Below are 23,441 nucleotides of genomic sequence, written 5' to 3'. Positions count from 1 at the left end.
AGTTATCCCACTCCTCATTATATATGCAGAGGTTTTGAGAACAGCATACTATACTGATGCAGTCACATCAATGTTTATAGCAGCACAATTCACAATAGTTAAGCTACAGAACACCTAGGTGCCTTTCAAAGGAAGAATGGATAAAGAAAATGTGGTTTAATTTCAATGGAGTATTATTCAGCCATAAGGAAAAATGACTTTCTGACATTTTCTGGCAAATGGTTGGATCTGGAGAGTATCCTGCTAAGTGAAATAAGCCAGTTTCCAAAAACCAAAGTTCTGATATTTTCTGATGTGTGCAAACTAACCCACAATAAGGAGTAGGTCAGAGCATTAGACAAAGGGGAATGAATTCTTGTTTTATATTTTACATTCTTTATGTTTCTGAAAAAAAATCATCTATATAAGGATGAGTTAGAGCTACACAGAAAAATAACTACTTTCTATAATTGCAGTGAAAAAAATATGAATCATTTTAATTGTGCCAATTTTCTTTTTTCCATATTTTTATTGAAGGGGAGGGGAGATAGAAAAAGGAGAGACAGAGGAATGAATCTGACATAACTTTGCTATGAATTATACCACAGCGAATCTCATCATCATGTACATTCATAGGAAATTAATTACAAAAAATAACTATGGGTAAATGGCAGAAAGATTAACATAGGAAAGGGGGCAGAGGTGGGGAGTTGGAATGGAAGGAGAGGTACAATATCTGAATTAGAACAAGCTATATTCCATGCTTGTATAATTCTGTCATCATGGATTCTACTGTCATGTATAACTAATGAACCAAATAAAAATTATTTAATAGAAAAAAACTAGGAAGTCAAATTTTAGTTAAGAGAAAGAAGAGGTGGTATAGGCTTTTAGTGAGGCAAAGCTCTGATTGCTGCTATCAGTTGCCTCCTAGTGTTGGAAGAAACAGAATCCTAAGGGACTAAGAGGCCACGATTACTATTTGCTGGTTTAATACTACTTTTACTACTAATGATGATAATGTTGATAATAATAATTTTGTATTTATCGAGACCTTCCTATATGTTTAATACTGTTTAAGTGCTTTATATACATTCTCATATTTAATCACATCGATCTTGTGAGGTAGATATTATTATTTTCCTGTTTTAGATATGAGACTATGAACTTTAGCATGGAGTGCTTAAGTAGTAGTTTGCTCAGACAGTTCTAGGTCACAAACCCTGAAGGTAGGATTTGATTATGGGTTTCTCTGACTTAACAATTGCTTAGAATCTTGATAGAATTAAAAAGGAAGGGTGAATGAATTCTTGCTTTATATTTTATATTCTTTATGTTTCTGAAAAAATTTCCTCTATATAAGGATGAGTTAGAGCTGCACAGCAAAATAACTACTTTCTATAATTGCAGTGAAAAAAATATGAATCATTTTGATTGTGCCAATTTTCTTTTTTCCATATTATGATGCATTATTGGTGCATCATAGTTGTAAATAAAGGTGCAATTTGTTGTTATGTATTTGTACATGCATAATTGTGCCAATTTTAGCACCAGAGAAACATGATCAACCAAGAATTCTGCACATTGCACCGCTGGCCATAGAATTTTTGCAGGTTAAATTTCTTATTTTAAAATTCTTAATTTAAAATTCAAATTTAAAATTTGCTTCTAACAAAAGACTTCAGTGATGGTTTCTATATTGTTTTTTTAAATCAGAGGTGAGTCAGTTTTCAAATATAGTTTTTCCATTCTAGAGTTCCAGGAGATTGTATTAGCTCTTGATTCACTTGAAGGTGACATGATATCTGGGGAGAATTTAGAAGATTTTCTAAGAAATATTGGGATTAAATCACCTAAAGAAGAGGTAGAGAAAATTCTTCAGTCAGATTTGGTTTCTGGTAAGCATTTTGAGTATCCATTTCAGGTGTACCTATTGGTGGGAGTACCTATAAAAAAGGTGTGTAGTCTATAGATATTTGCTTATGTTACTGCAAATATTTTTGAAAAGGAGACTTTACTCTTTTGCAATTCTAATAATATTTTTTAAACAAACAAATGTAAATTTTGTGGGGAGTGGGCTTGTTGAAATCCTCTCTTATAGATATCTTGATTTAATGAGTGATGAAAAGTTTGAGAATTCAAGTTCTGTGACTAGAAATCCTAGCTTTGCAACTTTTGGCCACATAAAGTTACTGGACCTTTCTTAGAACTTTAGTTCTATTATAGGTAGAATCAGAACTAGTATATCTACAGCCTTTTGTAGGGTTATAGTAAGGAATAATAGATGGAAATGAATCCTGAAGTACTATATAAATAAAATGTTCAAGAAGTATATAAAAACTATGTTGATTTTGATACTAGTCTTTAATATTATATTGTCCATGAGTTCTTGTTTTTCACTTCCTTCTTTCCTTCCAGAAGACAACATGGTGAATGTTAAAGACTGTATGAGGGCTTTGAGGGACACCCAGAAATTTTCCAATTTTATTGGTAAGAGCTTTATGGCAAAACTGTTAGAAAGTAACAATTAGGTTGTTGCTAATAGAACTTATTCAAAGATCATTTAGTCAGATACTATATTTGGTGCTGAAATCATCTTTAGAATATCTGTTATGGTTTGATTATATTTTGTCCCTTCTGACTCATGATGGAGTTTAATCCCCATTGTGAAGTATTCTAGAGAGTGGAAAACCTAATCTGATTACAGTGTTAGAGCTGAGGTCTTTGGGAATTGATTAGGTTTATAAAAGGTAATCAAAATAGGACTCTCATGATTGAGTACTGGTGACTTTATAAGAAAAGAGAATGACCAGAGGATACATACCTCTTTACTGTCACCATGGATCACCTTGAAATTTGGCCAGCAGGAAGACCATCACTAGATGTGACCGATTGACCTTGAATCAGAAACATATGAGCCAAAATAAATTTTTTATTTTTTTAAGTAACATGCCCAATATATATTTATATATTCTTTGCAACAGAGAGAAGACCAAGGCAATTATCTGTGTCAATTATTTATTTCATCTGTACTTGAAAACTTCCAGTTATAGGGAGTTTACTACATTTTATTTAAATTTAAGAATTATGCATTTGTGATAGAAAAGACTGGAAAAATCAAAAGGTTGTAATATATTTCAATAGTTAAAATAATGCATCTTTATTACATTACTAACAACATTAAAAAATCTTTTTAAAAAACTAAATGACCAGAAATACAAGAAATATAAAGTACAAATGTCTTGTAATATTACTCTCGGGGCTATGCATGCCTGTTAATGTTTGGCCAATATTCTTTTAGACTCTTTTTCTTTACATCTTTACATCTTTACTCTGTAAATGTTTGGCCAATATTCTTTTAGACTCTTTTTCTTTACATCCATGAATAGTTGTGTATTCTGAAATTACTTTTAAACACATTATTTTGTCCCTAATATTATACAACTTTCCTAAAAAAATTATAGTATATCTTGGATATTGTTCCATGTTTTATTATATTATATAAGCCTCCCTCATTCTTTTAAGAGTATATAATAATCTACTGCAGTGATGCACTATAATTTTATCCACTATCTTTTTAATGAATATTTTATTTCTATTTTATTTTTACTTTTACAAACATTTTGATGAATATCTTTATCAACATGCATACAAAGCTTTTATTTTTATTTTCATTTTTTAATTTATTATTTTCTTTTATTGGTTATTCAAAACATTACAAAGATTGCAGAATCATATCAGTTACACATCCACATTTTTACATAATGCCATAATAGTAACTGTTGTATTCTGCTACCTTTCCTATCCTCTACTATCCCCCCTCCCCTCCCCTCCCCTCCCATCTTCTCTCTCTACCCCAGTTAGATTCATTTCTCTCCTTATTTTTTTTATCCCATTCCCCTCAAAACCTCTTATATGTAATTTTGTATAACAATGAGGGTCTCCTTCCATTTCCATGCAATTTCCCTTTTCTCTCCCTTTCCCTCCCACCTCATGACTCTGTTTAATGTTAATCTTTTCCTCTTGCTCTTTCTCCCTGCTCTGTTCTTGGTTGCTCTCATTATATCAAAGAAGACATTTGGCATTTGTTTTTTAGGGATTGGCTAGTTTCGCTTAGCATAATCTGCTCTAATGCCATCCATTTCGCTGCAAATTCCATGATTTTGTCATTTTTTAGTGCTGCAGAGTACTCCATTGTGTATAAATACCACATTTTTTTTTATCCATTCATCTATTGAGGGGCATCTGGGTTGGTTCCACAGTCTAGCTATTGTGAATTGTGCTGCTATGAACATCGATGTGGCAGTGTTCCTATAGTACGCTCTTTTAAGGTCTTCAGGGAATAGTCCGAGAAGGGCAAAAGCTGAGTCAAATGGTGGTTCCATTCCCAGCTTTCCCAGGAATCTCCATACTGCTTTCCAAATTGGCCGCACCAATTGGCAGTCCCACCAGCAATGTACAAGAGTACCCTCTTCCCCACATCCTCGCCAGCACTTGTTGTTGTTTGACTTCCTAATGGCTGCCAATCTTACTGGAGTGAGATGGTATCTTAGGGTGGTTTTGATTTGCATTTCTCTGACTGCTAGAGATGGTGAGCATTTTTTCATGTACATGTTGATTGACTGTATGTTCTCCTCTGAGAAGTGTCTGTTCAGGTCTTTGGCCCATTTGTTGATTGGGTTATTTGTTTTCTTATTGTTTAATTTTTTGAGTTCTTTGTATACTCTGGATATTAGGGCTCTATCTGAAGTGTGAGGAGTAAAAATTTGTTCCTATGATGTAGGCTCCCTGTTTACCTCTCTTATTGTTTCTCTTGCTGAGAAAAAAACTTTTTAGTTTAAGTAAGTCCCATTTGTTGATTCTAGTTATTAACTCTATGCTATGGGTGTCCTATTAAGGAATTTGGAGCCCGACCTCACAATATGTAGATCGAAGCCCAGCTTTTCTTCTATCAGATGCATAGTCTCTGATTTGATATCAAGGTCCTTGATTCATTTTGAGTTAACTTTTGTGCATGGCGAGAGAAGGGGATTCAGTTTCATTTTATTGCATATGGATTTCCAGTTTTCCCAGCACCATTTGTTGAAGATGCTATCCTTCCTCCATTGCATGCTTTTAGCCCCTTTATAGAATATAAGATAATTGTAATTTGGGGATTGGTCTCTGTGTCCTCTATTCTATACCATTGGTCCACCCGCCTGTTTTGGTACCAGTACCATGCTGTTTTTGTTACTATTGCTCTGTAGTACAGTTTGAAACCTGGTATCGCTACACCTCCTAATTCATACTTTCTGCTTAGAATTGCTTTTGCTATTCTGGGTCTTTTATTTTTCCATATGAATTTCATGATTGCTTTATCTATTTCTACAAGAAATGCCGTTGGGATTTCATTGCATTGAACCTATAGAGAACATTTGGTAATATTGCCATTTTGATGATGTTAGTTCTGCCTATCCATGAACAGGGTATATTTTTCCATCTTCTAAGATCTTCTTCTATTTCTCTCTTTAGGGTTCTGTAGTTTTCATTGTATAAATCTTTCACCTCTTTTTTTTAGGTTGATTCCGAAGTATTTTACTTTTTTTGAGGATATTGTGAATGGGGTGGTTTTCCTCATTTCCAGTTCAGAAGATTTGTCGATGATATATAGGAATGCCTTTGATTTATGCGTGTTGATTTATATCCTGCCACTTTGCTGAATTCATTTATTAGCTCTAGTACTTTCTTTGTAGACCCTTTTGTGTCTTCTAGGTATAAAATTATATCATCTGCAAATAGTGATAATTTAAGTTCTTCTTTTCCTATCTTAATGCTTTTAATTTCTTTTGTCTGTCTAATTGCTCTGGCCAGTATTTCGAGAACTATATTGAGTAGAAGTGGTGAGAGAGGGCATCCCTGTCTTGTTCCAGATTTTAGAGGGAATGCCTTCAGTTTTTTTTTCCCATTTAGAATGGTGCTAGCCTGAGGTTTAGCATATATAGCTTTTACAATGTTGAGGTAAGTTCCTGTTATCCCTAGTTTTTCTAATGTTTTGAACATAAAGGGATGCTGTGCTTTGTCAAATGCTTTTTCTGCATCTATCGAGATGAACATATGGTTCTTATCTTTAAATCTATTGATGTGGTGAATAATGTTTATTGATTTCCGTATATTGAACCAGCCTTGCATCCCAGGGATGAATCCTACTTGATCATGGTGCATGATCTTTTTGATATGTTTTATACAAAGATTTTATGTAGGGCAAATTTCTTAGAAGTGGACATGATGGGCCAACATATTTAGAAATTTAAAATTTTAGTAGTTTCTACCTAATTACCCTCATAAAGGTTTGTGAGAATTCTACTTTTATCAATAGTGCATATTAATTATTAGAGTTAATATAGTTATACAATTTTTATAATTAAAATTTTATTATGTTTTAATGTGTGATGCTCTAATTGTTAGTGAGCTAAAGCATATTTCACATATTATGAATGTCTTTTGATAATTTTAAAATCAGGTGGTGTTTCTCATGTGAATTTGTAAATAGCTCTTTATATTTTAGGGTATTAATGCTTTGTAGTATCCACTGCAGCTTTTAAAAATTTTATTCATTTATTATTGATTTTTTTTGGAGTGAGAGGAGAGAGAGAGAGAGAGAGAGAGAGAGAGAGAGAGAGAGAGAGAGAGAGAGATTTTTAATATTTATTTTTAGTTCTCCGCGGACACAACATCTTTGTTGGTATGTGGTGCTGAGGATCGAACCCGGGCCACACGCATGCCAGGCGGGCGCGCTACCGCTTGAGCCACATCCCCAGCCCACAGATTGTTTTTTGCAATCTTCTGTCTTTTTTGATCAGTTTTGGAAATTTGTATTGTCCTAAGAAATTATTGTTATTATTATTATTGCTTGAGATTGAAGCCAGGAGTGCTTAACCACATCCCAACCCTTTTTATTTTTTATTTGGAGACATGGTCTCACTAAATTGCTCATGGCCTCACCAAGTTGCTGAAGCTGACCTTGAACTTGTGATCCTCCTGTCTCAGCCAGAATTCTGAGTTGCTGGGATTATAGGGTATGCTACTGCATCTGCATTCTCCTAGGAAATTCTGAATCTTATTTAGATTTTATATAATTGTAGTGTTAGGACAACCCTATGCACTTAAAATTCTTCTGATTTTTTGGTATATATAGTAACGGTCCTTTCTTATATTTGTATATATGTAATTTTGACCTTTTTCTTTGTTTTTAGTGAATATTTTCCTCCTTTTTAAAAAATATTTATTTTTTTTACTTTTAGTTGGACACAATTCCTTTACTTTATTTATTTTTATGTGGTGCTGAGGATCAAACCCAGGCCCTCACACGTGCTAGGCGAGCACTCTATAAAGAGCCACAACCCCAGCCCTCTTCCTTTCTTTTTAAAGTACTAGTATCTTAGATACTAGCTCTTAAAGAGTACTAGCTCTTAAAGATAAATCTATCTTTAGTGCTTGTATTTTTAGTTTAAAAATTAATATCTGAAGTTGGGCATGTGGCATACACCTGTAATCCTAGCAACTGGGGAGTCTGCAAGTTCACAACTTAGCAAGACCCTGTCTCAAAATAAAAAATAAAAGGGCCTGGGGGTGTAGCTCAATAATTAAGCAGCCCTGGGTTTAATCTCCAGTAAACCCCCCACCGAATAAAAATCTGATTTTATCTTTATCTTGCTTCTTTGTGCTCATTTTATATTTTTTCCTCACTAATTTAAATTATTAATTTACTTATATTTATTTTTTCCTAGGTAATAATACATGTTCAAGGCTATCAATTTTAATTTTGGTAAAATTTTGGTTTATCTAGCAGTCTTTGATTTGTTGGGATATTATTGTTATTTTTGAAATAGTGCCAGTTGTGTATTGTTTTCTCTTTGAGCTAAGACTTTTAGAGAAGATTTTAAATTTTAAGGCAATTTAAATTTCATTGTTGCCCTGTGTTTATTATTTTTGAATTTTATTTCATTGTGGCCAGAGAATGAGGTCTGTAGTAGCAGGTTTGATGGTTCCTTAGAACAAGTGGAGTTTCTTCAGTTTTTATATATTTATTTAAAAATCAAAATCAAATCAGTTGCACACACAGCTTACTGGTAATGTACATTCACTCATTCTGTCTTGGATGTCCTCATGACTTTTTAAAGTAGACCATTCTATAATTTTATATAGCTTATAGAAATAGAAAACTATATCATATATTTGGCAGAACTTTTGCCTTATCATTCCATTCTTGGAGCTAGATTTTACATTCAGACTCTTCTTCCTATTAGTACCCTTCCAGAAATATCAAAAGAACTCTCATCTTCTATTTTCCTCCTACTAAATTGATCTTTTCTTTAGACTCAAATTTCCCTTAAACTCTTTTTCACTGACCTGTTTTTGAAACTTCTGATGGTTAATGATTATGTCATAGAACAAAACAATGTATTAAATTAGTTACTTTTATATAAAACTTTAAATAATTTATTATTAATTTCTTTCCATGAATCTTGTGAGATTTTTTTTTTAGAAATATACTTTACACATATGAACTCTTTTGTTTTCATTAAGTGAGGTTGGCTTCATGAGCTTTCCCCCCCCCAAGATCAAGCATTCTTTTTTATTATAACTACTTTGCAATATACATGTTCAGTTTTTCTTAAACGGGAAAGTGGGTTCTAATCCTAACGTGTGCTAAACATGAAACTGCGATTCTTTAATTGGGGTGAAATTAACTGACAGGAGCAAAGGGTGTATGGAAGGATAGTGGAATAAGAATTGGGGTTTGGAGATTATTGTGAAGATTGAGGGGAACTTTTTATTAAAATGATGAGCTCATTAATGAAAAAACTACAGAAATGTTGCTGTACTTTTGACAGGAAGAGCCCACCCCAAATCTGAACATTTAACAAATTCTTTAAAGCCTAAAGAAAGGGTTATTTATAACTATCAGAGTTTGTAAATAGAAAATTATAGGAGTAGAGAAAACTGTTCAAGCAGGGTACAGAAAACTATCAGAATGGAGAATGGACTACTATAGTTATTTAAATAGCCACCTGTGGCTTGTGAATGCCATATTGGACAGTGTGGATCTAAAAGAGGCCATCAGTTTTATTGTTATCCTTAGAAGACTTAGGTCTATTGACTGAATCGTGTGTTGTTTGTACACTCTTTGTATTTGCAGCATTAAATGAGACCATCAATAAATTGGACTGCATGAAAGAAGGCTATCAGTCTGATAAAGACAAATATTCAGACGTACTTGAAAATAATGATAGACATTTTACTGACAAAATTCTTCAGAAAACAGAAGATGACTCCTTTGTTGAAGGTGAGTTGTTGAAACAGATGATCAGCAGTTTGTAATAAATATTTCTTCTAAATCTTATTTAGTTTTTTTCCCTTTTCAAATTAAGGTAATTCAGCCATGGTCTTTCTAGTCCAAATATTTGATGTTACTGTTATTCTAAATTTTTATTCAAGTATTTCAAACTATTTACCAAATATTAATCAGGTCTTAATAATTAGCTCCTAAATAATACCATAAACTTGTTGGAACAGTGTAACTATAGATCAGATTTAGGACTATACCTTATTTTATAGCCACAGAAATTTTGTTATTATAGTATTAAATGCCTGGTTAATATCATGGTCTGGATTGTAAAACAGATCTCAAAAATATTTCTGTATATAGTTGTGTGGCTTAGACATGATGTTTCTTCCTAGAGTAATTTCATTTCAAAACCAATCCCTTTCCTTTTGTGTTTTGGAAGGTCTTAATTATCTGCAGTTTTGTAGCTTTTATTCTTTTTTTTCTCCTTCCTTTCCTCTTTTCTATCTATCTATCTATCTATCTATCTATCTATCTATCTATCTATCTATCTATCTATCTCCCTTTTTCTTTCTAAAGGCCCTGAGAGAAAGTATTATTAAGTAATTACATTGAAATGTTTGTTTCTAAAAAAAAAAAAAGAAAGAAATGTTTGTTTCTATAGCAAATTGTTATTTAAATAGCCACCTGTGGCTTGTGAGTACCATATTGGACAGTGTGAATCTAAAAGAGGCCATCAGTTTTATCGTTATCCTTACAGAACTTAGGTTTATTGAGTGAACCATGTGTTTATTTATTGACAAGGAATTTACCTCATTCATCTTGAATGTACTCAGATGGAACTTACCTATATTTACAAAGCCATTTCCTGCCTTTAAATTTAACTTCAGCTAAAAATTACAATTAAAATGTGTCCCAGGGAATATTTGGCAATGTCTAGAGACAGTTTTGATTTTAGAACTGATGAGGAAGAATTACTGGCATCCAGTGAGTGGAGGCAAGAGATGCTACTAAATATCAAATAATGTACATAATTGTACCACTACACCCAAATAGTTATCTGGATCAAAATGTTAGTAGTTTTGATGTTCAGAAATCTTGTTTTAGAGTTACCTGAAGAAACTGCCAAATCTACTATTTTGAAATTATTTTAGTAGGTTAGTTTTGTTTTTCCTTAGATAAAATAATTAAAGTAAATATAATTTATCTATCTATCTATCTATCTATATATATATATATTTTTAAAGAGAGAGTGAGAGATAGAGTGAGATAATAATATTTATTTTTTAGTTCTCGGTGGACACAACATCTTTGTTTGTATGTGGTGCTGAGGATCGAACCCGGGCCACACGCATGCCAGGCGAGCGCGCTACCGCTTGAGCCACATCCCCAGCCCATTTATTTATATTTTAACCTCCCTTTATTTCAAGGTAATACCTGTTGCAGTTGTTAAGTTCTGTAACTGCAATAAATTTGCAGTTAAACTTACAGACCCATTTATGCAATAGACAGATTTTATTTCTATCTCTTGTCCCCCAAACAGATCTCTTCACCAGTTTTTATTTCTGAAAGAGGTGTGTGGGATAAGCTGCAGTTTGTCCTTAAGAAAAGCCCTAGGATTAGACAGGATAGGTAGGCAAGCAGAGATAGAATAGGAAAATTCAATACCTGAACTTTTTATTGAATAGAAGTCTAGGTATAAAGGAAGCACCTGTGACATTAGAAACTGCTACATTTAAGGGGCTGGTGGAGAAGATCACAGAGAAGTCCAAGAATGAGGATAGTGAAGAATGAGGAATGGTGTGAAAGTCCAGGGAAGATTTTTATATGTGAACAAAATTCTGTGTAATAAGAGATACTTATTCAGATTATTATCAATGTATTTTTCCAAAATAGTAATCTGATCACATTACCTTTCCCTGTTTATAACTCTTTAAACATTGCCCATTGTTTTTGATCAAAATCCCGTATGCTTATCTCTCTAGCATTATTTTGTGCAGTGTCCTTGCTGTCTATACTTCAAGTACATTGGCTTTTCCCACTTCAGTTCCTAAGATACTTTCTTTCCTTCTACTCTCAAACTTTTCCATATTTTATTGTTTTGAATATTCTTCCCTGACACTCTTTTCTTGCTCTATGTTTATTTATGTGTCTGGCTCCCCAGCATAGCCTATTATTTTCTTCTAGTTTGGGTCACTTTCTTTTGTTATATGCTCTTATTAGTTCATTTCTGTTCCACAGTACTTATTTCAGATTATAATTATTTCATTCATTTTTAAAAATTATTTGATTAATGTTGCTTTTTCCTACTTCCTTGAAAGTGTCATTTGTCCAAGGACCATGTCTCTACTTTGTTTGCCACTGTATCTCTAGAACCCACATGATCCTGGCTCTTATCATACTGTTTAAAATAGCTAATATTAATAGCTAATAGTTAATATTTACTGTGCTAGGTATTGTTCCAAATAGTTTATGTTAACTCACAATTATAAATGTTTATTGAGTGAATGAGTGACTGAATAGGTCTTTTTTATCTCTCTAACCTCATCTTTCATCACGTCTGCATTTATATTTATTCTGTAGCCATACTATTTATTATACTTTAAACTAGTTCTATTTGCTACTGGTTCCATATCTTTGCTTATGCTATTCTTTGTGTGTGTGTGTGTGTGTGTGTGTGTGTGTGTATTTTTATCAGACCAACTCATGTTTTTCTTTCTCTAATCTCAGCTCAAATGTCCTTCCTATCTTGTCCCATAAACTTCATCTAAGTTCATGATTAAATGAAATGAGAAGATTAAACTTTCTCAGTACTTCAGTAATTTCGTGTGTATGCTTTTCTCATTTCCAACTGTAGGACATATTATTATTTTGTTTATGGAGATGACAAGATTCAGTCTCTCATCAAGGAATTTACAGGAAACTCTTTGATAACAGGGTCTGAACTTTTCATTTTTCTCATTAATTGTGAAATAAATGCTAGTAGAATATAGGTCTAAGATGGTATTATGGTGTTCTAAGTGACCTCCATGAAGATTTAGATCTACTTGTATAATGCAATGGTTTTCAGAATATGGAAAATACAACTTTGTTTTAAAGTTTTTTGAGAAATGGATTGAGAAATGGTTTAGGTGAAAAATTTAGAAACTCAATTAAGTTTCATATTTAATTGTTTTAAGATCAATAGAACAATCCTATTTAGCTAGGACACAAAAGTACTTGCTTGAGAAAGTGCCAGTAGAGTTGGATATGTTCTCTAAGCCTTGAACCCTTATGCTATATTGTGGTTGTCTAGTGAAAGGTGCCCCCTTTTATAATTTATACATATAGAGGGGGTGACTTTTTATAATTCATACAAAATACTATACAGAATAGCAGAGGCTCTGGGGATTCAGAGCTTCAGTTTCATTTTTTAGCCTTTTATTATGAAAAATATCTTTAGACATACATGTAGAGATATAACTATTATTTAAGAAAGGCTTACAGCTCATTCAGTGTTTATTGGATGAATAATTTCAGATTAACTTTATTACAATATATTTGACTAGTCCCTCATGTTATCTTTGCATGAAAATTTTTTATTTCACATACTGTTTGAAATAAGTGGGTTTTCAGTTACAAAGAGAAAATATTTTTGTTAGAATTTGGGTTCTGATAAATATTTAACTTGTGGGTTTGCCTATGATGGGCTTTGGACAGTTACTGTACATGCATTTTTAAAAAATAATATCTTGTACATATTTATTTTTGTAGAGATTAAAGAAGCTGCTCACATCTTGTCACATGTTGATAATGGTAAGATTGATATACCTAACTTGAAACATGCCCTGAAATGTTTGAATGCTAATTTAACAGAGGAGGATGTCAATGAAGCCCTTAAACATTGTGACATCAGTGGTGAGCATTTTTGATTTAAGATTCTCTTCATTTTTCTCCCTACTCATGGAAAATAGTCTTAGGGATATATATATATATATATATATATATATAAGAGTTAAGCATCTAAAGGGAGTCATCCTTCTACTGAAAGCTTAGGTTCATGTAAATTGAGCCAAAATAATTAATTAGCTTGCATATTTGTTAACATATATAATTGTTCGTACTTGTGTGGATACTATAAATGATTATTTATATAATTGTATAATTATGTGAATTAATACATATAAAACATCCGAAAAGGATGGCTAGTATATATAAAAGAACTCAAAATGTTAGTTATTAGTATTATTCTCTATTCAGTGAATGGTTCTTAAAGGTGTTTTCTGTTGCAATAGTTTCAATGATTTGAAGAAGGAAAGTGAACCAGAAAGGAGTTTTAGCTAATTATTATACATCAGAGTCTCTATTTCTTGTGCTGATTCAGTATCAGGTTTTCAATGGCAACATATTTTATTTTGACATTCCAGATAATATGGCAGTAGATTTAAAAGATTTCTTATTGGAAATGAAAGAAAATCCACATTTCAAAGAGTCCAAGGGTAAGTGAATACTTTTGGATCAGGATAATGACTGGAAAATAAAGATAATGAAATGACATTAAAACTTTTGCCATATAGATTTCAAGTTTTAAATTTGTATAGTTTCAAAAAAGATTTTAGTTTATGAATATAAATAATATAGGATTATAAAAGTGAGGAAAATGGATCATAAATGTAACGATGGGGAAATAAGTGAAAGTAAAAAAGTCATAGTAAATACCTTTGCTGTCAATGCATGGGCCTTTCTCAAACATAGATAGATTTTCCTTTTAGGAGTTCTAGACTTATGAAATAACTCAGGGTTGGAATTGGGAGAATTGAGAGGAAATTATTTTTGTTTTTGTTGTGCTATGTCAGACCTCTGAGTTTTCAGGTGTATCTAACTAGACTGCCTCTCTATTTTGGTTTTAGAAATTCTAACTTCAGTTAATCAATTCTTCTGAATCTCTGTAGTATCAACCCCTGTTATTATTACCACACAATATTTATCCTAACCTCTGCTATTTCTGCTTCTTGACCTCCTTCCCAGAAGTTTCTTTTATCCTTGAAATTAGGAAACTAATTTCAACACTAACATCTTTTCCTAACTCCCAAGTCTACAGAGAATACCTACCAAAACAACTCTTCATAGATGCAGACCTCCTTATCAACAATACATTTTTAAATTCTTTGGGTGAAATAAATGTCTTTTTCACATTTTAATATCTCTAAAATTAAGATGCCTAATAATATATTGCATTTATAATCAGATATGTACTTTTTATTGAGATTTAATTTGTAAACCACAAACTTCAGTCTTATAATCTTCACTCTTTAAAAGTGTATACAGTTCATTGGTTTTTAGTACAGGCACAAAGTTGTGTAGCCATCACCACTTTTCTGCTTCCAGAATATTTTTATCATTCCCCAGAGAAATTTGGAACCCATTAGCAACTATTCTCTATTCTCTCTCTAGCCATTGACAACCACTAATCTACTTGCTGTCTACCTGCTTTTGCCTATTTTGAATATTTCACATATATGTAGTAAGATGCTACCTTTTGTGTTTGACTTATTTCACATAGCATATTTTCAAAGTTCATTTTATAGCATGAATTAATACTTTGTTACTTTTTGTGATGAAATAATATTCCCTTATATAGATATGCCATATTTTATTTATTTTTTTAAATCAATTGTTGGACATTGAGGTTGATTCTACTTTTGGCTATTATGAATAATGCTACTATGAACATTTGCGAGTTATTTGTATATAAGTTTTTGTGTAGATATATATTTTAATTTCTCCTGGTTAAGAGTGGAATTGCTAGGAGTGGAATTTCTAGGTCATATGGTAATAATTATTCTTAACTTTCTGAGGAACTTGCAAAGTATTTTCCAAAGTAGCTGCACAATTTCAGATTTCCACCAACAATATATGATATATTTACATCCTCAATAATACTTGTTATTGTCTGTCTTCCTTATTGTAGCCATTCGAGAGTTTGTAAAGTATCTTATGTTGTAGTTTTGATAATTGAGCATCTTTTCATGGGTGTGTTGACCATTTGTCTATCTTCTTTGGAGACATGTATTTTCAAATCTTTTGCCCATTTTAGAATTAGGTCGTCATTTTGGTGTTGTTGAATTGTAAGAATTCTTTATATGTTCTCGGCAATAGATCTTTATGAATTGCAGATCTTTTCTCCCATTTTCTGGATTGACTTTTCTTTTTTTTTTTACTCTAATTTGTTATGTATGACAGCAGAAAGCATTACAATTCATATTACACATATAGAGCATGATTTTTCATATCTCTTGTTGTACACAAAGTAGAATCACTTCATTTGTGTCTTCATACACATACTTAGGGTAATGATGTTCATCTCATTCCACTGTCTTTCTAACCCCCACGCCAACCTTGCATTCCTGGGATGAACTCCATTTGATTGTGGTGCACTATCTTTTTGATATGTTTTTGTATTCGATTTGCCAGAATTTTTGCATCTATGTTCATTAGAGATATTGGTCTGAAGTTTTCTTTCTTTGATGTGTCTTTGTCTGGTTTTTGAATCAGAGTGATAGTGGCCTCATAGATTGAGTTTGGAAGTGCTCTCTCTTTTTCTATTTCACAAAATAATTTGAGGAGTATTGGTATTAGTTCTTCATTAAAGTTCTTGTAGAACTCAGCTGTGCATCTATCTGGTCCTGGGCTTTTCTTGGTTGGTGGGCTTCTAATGGTGTCTTCTATTTTACCACTTGAAATTGATCTGTTTAAATTGTGTATATCACCCGAAGTCAATATGGGCAAATTATATGACTCTAGAAATTTGTCGATGCCTTCCAATATTTTCTATTTTATTGGAGTACAAGTTTTCAAAATAATTTCTAATTATCTTCTGTATTTCTATAGTGTCTATTGTGATATTTCCTTTTTCATCATGTATGTTTCAAAATAAAAAAGTTTAAAAAAGAGGTCAAAAATTGATTGTGTTTTGAAAAGAAGAGTGTAGTCAAATTTCAGGTGCCTGAATTTTATTTTTTCTACTGACCACACCTACATGACCTTACATAGGTCATTTTACTACTTTAGATTCTTTCTCCAAACATCAATGGTTTGACCTCAAAAAACCATACAGAACTTTCTTTTTTAACAGTTCAGTGATACAAGTTGAATTTTATTCCTTTGACATTTCATATTTTGACAGTTGAATAGGTTTTGTATCGGAAGAACAGAGTAGATAAATGAACTTATTATATAATATAGGATACTGTGGTAATGACTGGCTGTGTGGCACTGGAAAAATTATGAATGTTTTTGTATTCTCAGTTTCTTCACTTCAATAAAAGGATAACAATGCCCATATCATATGGTAGTTGTGAGAATTAAGAGCATTTCCCTGTAGTAGGTATGTTTTAGTCAGCATTTTTTGCTGCTGTGACCAAAAGACGTGACAAGAACAATTTTAGAAGAGAGAAAAGTTTATCTGTGGCTCACAACTTCAGAGGTCATGGTCCATAGGTGGTTGACTTTGTTGCTCCGGGCCCAAGATGGGGCAGAACATCATGATGGAAAGATGTGGAGGAGGAAAGCAGTTTAGGATATAATAATTGGGAAGCAGAGACAGACTGCTCCACTCACCAGGGGCAAATATATATACCCCAAAGCCATGCTCCCAATGACCTACCTTCTCTAGCCGTACCCTACCTTTCTGTGGTTACCACACAGTTAACCCATTCAACTGGATTAATGCATTGACTAGATTAAGGGGTTTATAATCCAATCATTTCACCTCTAAACTTTCTCGCATTGTCTTACACATGAGCTTTTTGGGGAACACTTCATATCTAAACCATAACAGGGTACTAATTAAACAGTTATAAACTCCACTGTGCAAAATGTAAAATAGCATAGTTTTTAAAATTAAATTAGTAGTCAGATTTTCTTTTCTAAAATTCAGTACTGTAAATTAAACTTTATGCCCCTAATATATGAAGAGAACATAGTGGGCAAATAACTGTGTTACAGAGCATAGATTAGTGTGTCATCCCAGAAAAATTACATAAATTTTCTATTTTTCTGTTTCTTCTTTAAAATAGTAGTGGATCATGAAATACATTCTGCTTTTATACCAAGGCACTGGAATCCTTTACATTCAAATGACATAGTTGAGTTCATTTTGTTTCCTAACTTCTCTAGAATCAGATTCTCATAGTATTATTTCCCTTTTTAAAGAAAAGAAACTTCATGTTCAAAAGGACATGTGGATATTAATGCTTTTGTCATAAGGAGTTGTAAGAATTGGGACCATGCCTCTAATGTAGATAGTAATTAAAGTTGTAGACTCCTAGTGTGTGGAAATGTAATTAAATTCATAGTCAAGGTTTAAATTATTATGTATCTCCAAACAAAGCTTTTGATGGGCCAAGAGATATTCTGCCTCCTACCTTGCCAATTTACTTATACAACCTCCTGAGCTAAAGCCATCTTCCTGTCAGCCTTCCTAGTAGCTGGTACTACAGGAGTGCACCACCATGTCTGACTTACCTTGTTTTAAAACTTGTATATTTTATTATAGACTTAATCCCTCCCCCCATATCTAACATTTCTGGCACACCTATTAACATATTCAAGTACTCAAACAGAGGCTTAAGTCCTTCAGATGCTCTGACTTGAACTGTTTCTTCTCTATGCCTGCTTTACAGCTCTTGTCCAGGGACTTCTGTTTAGCCATATTTTGGTACTAAATTGTTTCCTGAATCTGTTATTTTTCCTTGTTAAAATGTACTCCTTCATTTTGCTGATGCACATACTCAATGAGGTTCCAAGGAAAGCAAGCAGGGGGATACAATTTTCAAGTCTTTGAGTGCTTACAAATGACCTTCTTTTAGCTTTATCTTCTTTGATTATTTGGCTAGGAATTAAATGGTAAATCTCTACCATAGTGCTTATGTAGTAGTTGCTCCATAAATGGAAGATGATTTTAATGTTGGAGCAGATTATAGCAGAGTTTGTCCTCCTACATCCAGCTAGCCATACCTTCCACTTAGTCTATATATTATTTTATTTTTATTCTCAGTTGTGGCCAGTTTCAACAAGAGCTGGAGGAAGAATCTACTTATGTGAAAAAAGGGCTGACAGAATATTTTTTCATATTATTAGTATCTATTCTTTTTTTGCTACTAGGGACTGAATTCAAGGACATTCTACCATTGAGCTACATCTGCATTCCTTTTTTTAAGAAAATATATTTTAGTTATACATGGACGCAATATCTTTATTTTGTTTATTTATTTTTATGTGGTCCTGAGGATCGAACCCAGTGTCTCATATGTGCTAGGCAAGCGTTCTGCCACTGAGCCACAACCCCAGACCACCATTCCTTTTTATTTTAGGACAGGGTCTCATCAAGTTACTCAGGTTGGCCTTGAACTTGTGTTCCTTCTGCCTTAGCCTCCCAAGTTGCTGGGATTACAGGTATGCGCCACTGCACCCAAACACTATCAATATCCAATTATTTGCTTAGAACAAAATATAACATGCTTACATGTTAATCATTTTGTGGTGAAATCTATCTTGTATCTTTATTAAAGTTTAAGTCAAATTATTTAATTTAAGATGAATTTATAATCCTTCACAAGATTATTTCAAGGGTTACATATGAAATATTAAATAGCCCAAGGGATAAAATTTGACTACCTATATATCTACCTGAAAGGCACAATGGTTAAGAACTTAGGCTTTGGAATGTGTCTAACTTGAATTCTGTTTTTAACCTCAGTTTCTTCATCTGAAAATGGGGATAAGAATGCATATTGTGGGATTATTATGAGGCCAAATAGGTAAGGTAAAAGTGCTCAGAACAGTGTCTCACACTTGGCAAATTTTCAGTAATTGTTATCTAGTATGATACATTTTGTTTTTAAAACTATACTAATTAGTTCCATTATATTTTATACAACCTGAGGCTACTATGTGAAAATGAGTAACACACAGTTTCTGCTGCTGAAAAATTTGTTTTTGCTTTTTTTGCAGCTACCCAACTACTCTTAGCTACTACCCAAATTCTCCAAGATGATCTAATTGATGTCTCTGATCTCAAGATGTTATTGATGAACAATGATCTTTATCCAGCTAATGCCATATTTAATGAAGTGTTAAGACATATACCTGAACATGGTTAGTAGTTTTAATATATCTATCTTATATGGGTCATCTTCTGCTGATGGGGTTGGAAGGTATAGGGGTGGGACATACAAGAATGAAGGGTACTCATTGCTATGAAATGACTGATGGACAGCAGTGTTGTCCTGATGGTGTGCCAACCCAGAGCTCCGTGGGGCCAAACAAAGGGAGAAGTCAGGGCCCATCCTGTCTTTATGGAAAACCAATGGTGATACCTAGGAGGTGAAATTATCTTGTGAACTGACTGACATGGGCAGTGATCAATCAGAATTCCATCCATATAGTAAAACAGGGCCTTAGACCCTTTAGCACCTTCTAAAGGTGCTAACCCTGTAGAAGCTAAATTGTGGTGACATCAAAAGATACTAGGTATGGTTGCATATGGTGGAGGCTCAGAGCAGCAGATATTTACAAAGGTACAAAATAATTTCATTATTTCAGTAAGTAGTATAGCTGAATATTATCATTATTAGGTTCTTAAAATGAGTTGAGGAGTATTTCCTTCCTATTTTCTCAAAGAGACTTTTTTCTTCCTTTAGTTTTCTTTCTTAAATGTGAAGACTTATGGAGTTTGTGAAATGACTTTGGATTATTAATAATATTAATTATTATTATCTAAGTGAATGGGATTTTCTTGTTAATTTTTATAAACTGTTTGTAATAGGAATTTGTTAAATTCATTTACATTTTCAAATGTATTGAACAAAGTTGTTCTTGATTTCTCCTGTCTTTTTGATGTCTACCACATCTATAATGATATTCTCATTTTAATTTTCAATATTAATGACATATAGTTTTCCCCTCCTTGATCAATTGAATCTAGGGCTTTGTGCACTTTACTAACTAAGCTCTATTCCCAGCCCATGTATTATTCATTGTTGCCATTCTGACTGGAGTGAGATGGAATTTCAGTGTAGTTTTAGTTTTTAGAGATGTTAAACATTTTTTCATATATTTGTTAGTCATTAGTATTTATTCTTCTGTGAAGTGCCTGTTTAGTTCCTTTGCCTGTTTATTGACTGGTTTATTTTTTGGTGTTATTTGTATGTCCTGGAGATGTTCTGAGGTGGATGAAGGTGGTGAAGATTTTTCTTCTATTCTGTAGGCTCTCTCTTTACATTCTTGATGGTTTCTTTTGCTGTGAAGAAGTTTTTCAGTTTGATACCATCCCATTTATCTAACCATTTATTAGGTGATAGGTGAAGATTTAATATTTAATTTAGGAAGAAATAGCTGAGTTTCTGCTTATCATGTCTTTATTTTACCTTTGTAGTTGAAGGCTATTTTCTGAGAGTATAGACTTCTAGATTTTCAGTTATTTTCTTTCAGTACTTTGACTATATCATTTTTATTTGTTCTTGGTTCCATTTATTCCGTTTAGAAGTCAATTATCAATCTGTTTGTTCTTCCTTTATAGATAAACTGTACCTTTTGTTGTTGTTGTTGTTGTTGTTATGGTGATCAAAGCCAGGGCCTTGCACATGCTAGGCAAGCACTCTATCATTGATCTACATCTCTAGGCTATATCTGCTTTAAAAACTTTTCCTTCCTTCTCTCTTTCTTTCCTTTGCAGTTTTATATAATGTTTGAGGTTATAGGATTTCTTGAATTTGTGGCTTGATATTTTATGTAGTTTTAGAGAGTTCTCTGCCATTATTTCTTTAGATATTTTTCCCACTCTAGTTTTTCTTCTTTTTGAACTTCAGTTACATGTGTATTATATTTTCTCACTGTATTCACAACTCTTCTTATGTACTTATATCCTTTTACTTTATACTCATTGTGTGTTTTCTTCTGAACTATTTTTTCAGGCCACTCATTCTCTGGCTGTGACTGTTTTGTTAATAAACCCATTTCTTGAATATTTAATTGTGATTAATATATTTTTCAGATTTATAATGTTATTTGATTTTTTAGTTTTCTGTTTAATTTTCATTCTTATCTTTTTCTCTTTGAACGTGGTAAATATAATATCTGTTTAGAAGTCTGATTCAAACCCCTCCCCACAATATCTGGATTTCTTCTAGGTACCTGACTTTCTGTATTCAATTTCAGAGACTGGGATAATTCACAGGAGAATTGTAGTCTTTGAAAGGCCTATTTAATTTTAGTTATTCTTACTCCAGTCCCAAGTGAGACACATTTACCATAGCTCTCTCCTCTCTGTGGATTATGGATTCTAATCCTTGTTCCTGGAGCCCTGTAAGTTTTTCATAAGTGTTGCACATACTCCTACATTCCCAACAGCATCTTATGCTTTTGGTAGGTGCTCCAGGAAAGAGTACTCCCAAATGGGCTCATCTGTTTTGCTTCTTTCCTTGTTAGTTTTTTGATGCTATAAATCATATATTTAAAAAAATATTTTGGCCAGTTTTATTTAAGTTGCCTTCAATAAGAAAATTGATTCAAATAGCCTATCATCCACAAGCTAGCCACAGAAAGACAATAACACCACATAATCTCATTCATATCTAAAGAAGATCTAAAGAAACTCATCTAATGGAAGAAAAAAGTAGGAGAGGTTGGGAAAGGTAGGGGGGAGAGGGTGGTTAGGAGAGACTGATCAATGCATATGAAGTAGTGGATAGACAGGAGGAATAAATACTGGTATTCCTTTGCATAGTAAGATGACTATGGTTAGCAATATTTTAAATATTTCAAAAAAGCTAGAAAAGAAGATTTTTGAATGTTTTTGTCACAAAGAAATGATAAATGTATGAGGTGATAATATATTAAATATTCTAATTTGTTTATCATTAATGTATGCATATATAAAAAATCATACTATATCCCATAAATATATATAATCATGTGCCAATTAAAAATAAGATTAAAAAAAACCACAAAATTACCTCTTTCCCTAATGAGTTATTATATAACAATTCCATAAAATGCAGATGTTTATTAAATCTTCTATGTATTCTTTGTGTTTCTCCTTATTGTTCTATCAATTTATGCTTTATTTTTGATTTTTAAAATTAAGGTCTGATTTACATGCAGTTAAAGATGTAATTATTATGTGTATGATTTGATACATACAAAGGAATGTTCATAATAGTCATTCAAAATAGTTAAAAAACCAGAACAACTTGAATATTCATAGAAAGTAGAATGAATAAGTTCTATTAATCATATAATGAAATAAATATATAACTGATAAAGAATGAAATACTGCAATCAGAAGATTATGTTGTATTATAGTGTTAGAAAGTTGAGTGAAAAAGTCAGACTCAAAAAGAACATATAGTATAATTTCATTCATATGAAAGTCAATACAGGTAGACTAGACCAATAGTGATAGACATCTGGATGTTGGTTACTTTTTGAGAATGGAATACTGAGTAAGAAAGGGCAGGGCTGGGATTGTGTCTCAGTGGTAGTACACTTGCCTAGCATGCACAAAGGCCCTGGGCTTGATGCCCAGCATTCCTACAAACAAAACAAAACAAAATAAAATACAAAAAATTAAAAATTAAAAAAAAGGAGAGAGAGAGAGAGAGAGAGAGAGAGAGAGAGAGAGAGAGAGAGAGAGAGAGAGACCTTCCTAGAGGAAATGATTTGGGTGATAGTTACATAGATGCACACATATGTACATAAACATTCCTGTGGAAATGATACCCACATCATTTCCAGTTTCCTGGATAATATATATATCCATGAATAAAAAAATATATAATCATGGTAAATTGCTGAGAGAAATTTAAGAATGAAGATACAGCATGTTCATGAATAGGGAAATTTACTATCAAATAGATTTCTTTTTTCTGTTTGAAATGGGGTTTTGCCATGTTGCCCAGGCTGGTCTCACACTTATAGGCTCCAGTGATCCTTCTGCTTCAGCTTCCCAAGTGCTAGCACTACAGGCATGTACCATTGCATCTGGCTACATATTAAATTTATTTTAATCTGCCCAAAAGTTATACAAAGTTTCAAAGCAAATATAATCTAAATTTGATAAAATTTTTTGAATATTTTTATAACTTAATTAGGTGGC

At 32.7% G+C, this 23,441-nt stretch overlaps 1 protein-coding gene across 1 annotated transcript in view; it reads left to right on the top strand.

The window, feature by feature from the left end:
* The window catches only part of LOC101967290 (EF-hand calcium-binding domain-containing protein 13), a 125,734-nt gene that overhangs the window by 75,790 nt on the left and 26,503 nt on the right, over positions 1–23,441 (top strand). The window contains exons 13-18 of the mRNA XM_078040988.1: positions 1,734–1,877; positions 2,398–2,469; positions 9,158–9,304; positions 13,058–13,201; positions 13,711–13,782; positions 19,298–19,441. Coding sequence (XP_077897114.1) covers positions 1,734–1,877; positions 2,398–2,469; positions 9,158–9,304; positions 13,058–13,201; positions 13,711–13,782; positions 19,298–19,441 — 723 coding nt within the window. The remainder of the gene's footprint in view (positions 1–1,733; positions 1,878–2,397; positions 2,470–9,157; positions 9,305–13,057; positions 13,202–13,710; positions 13,783–19,297; positions 19,442–23,441) is intronic.

This window comes from Ictidomys tridecemlineatus, chromosome 3 (assembly GCF_052094955.1).
Source record: "Ictidomys tridecemlineatus isolate mIctTri1 chromosome 3, mIctTri1.hap1, whole genome shotgun sequence".
Taxonomy (NCBI): domain Eukaryota; kingdom Metazoa; phylum Chordata; class Mammalia; order Rodentia; family Sciuridae; genus Ictidomys; species Ictidomys tridecemlineatus.
This window is presented reverse-complemented; position numbering and strand designations above follow the sequence as displayed.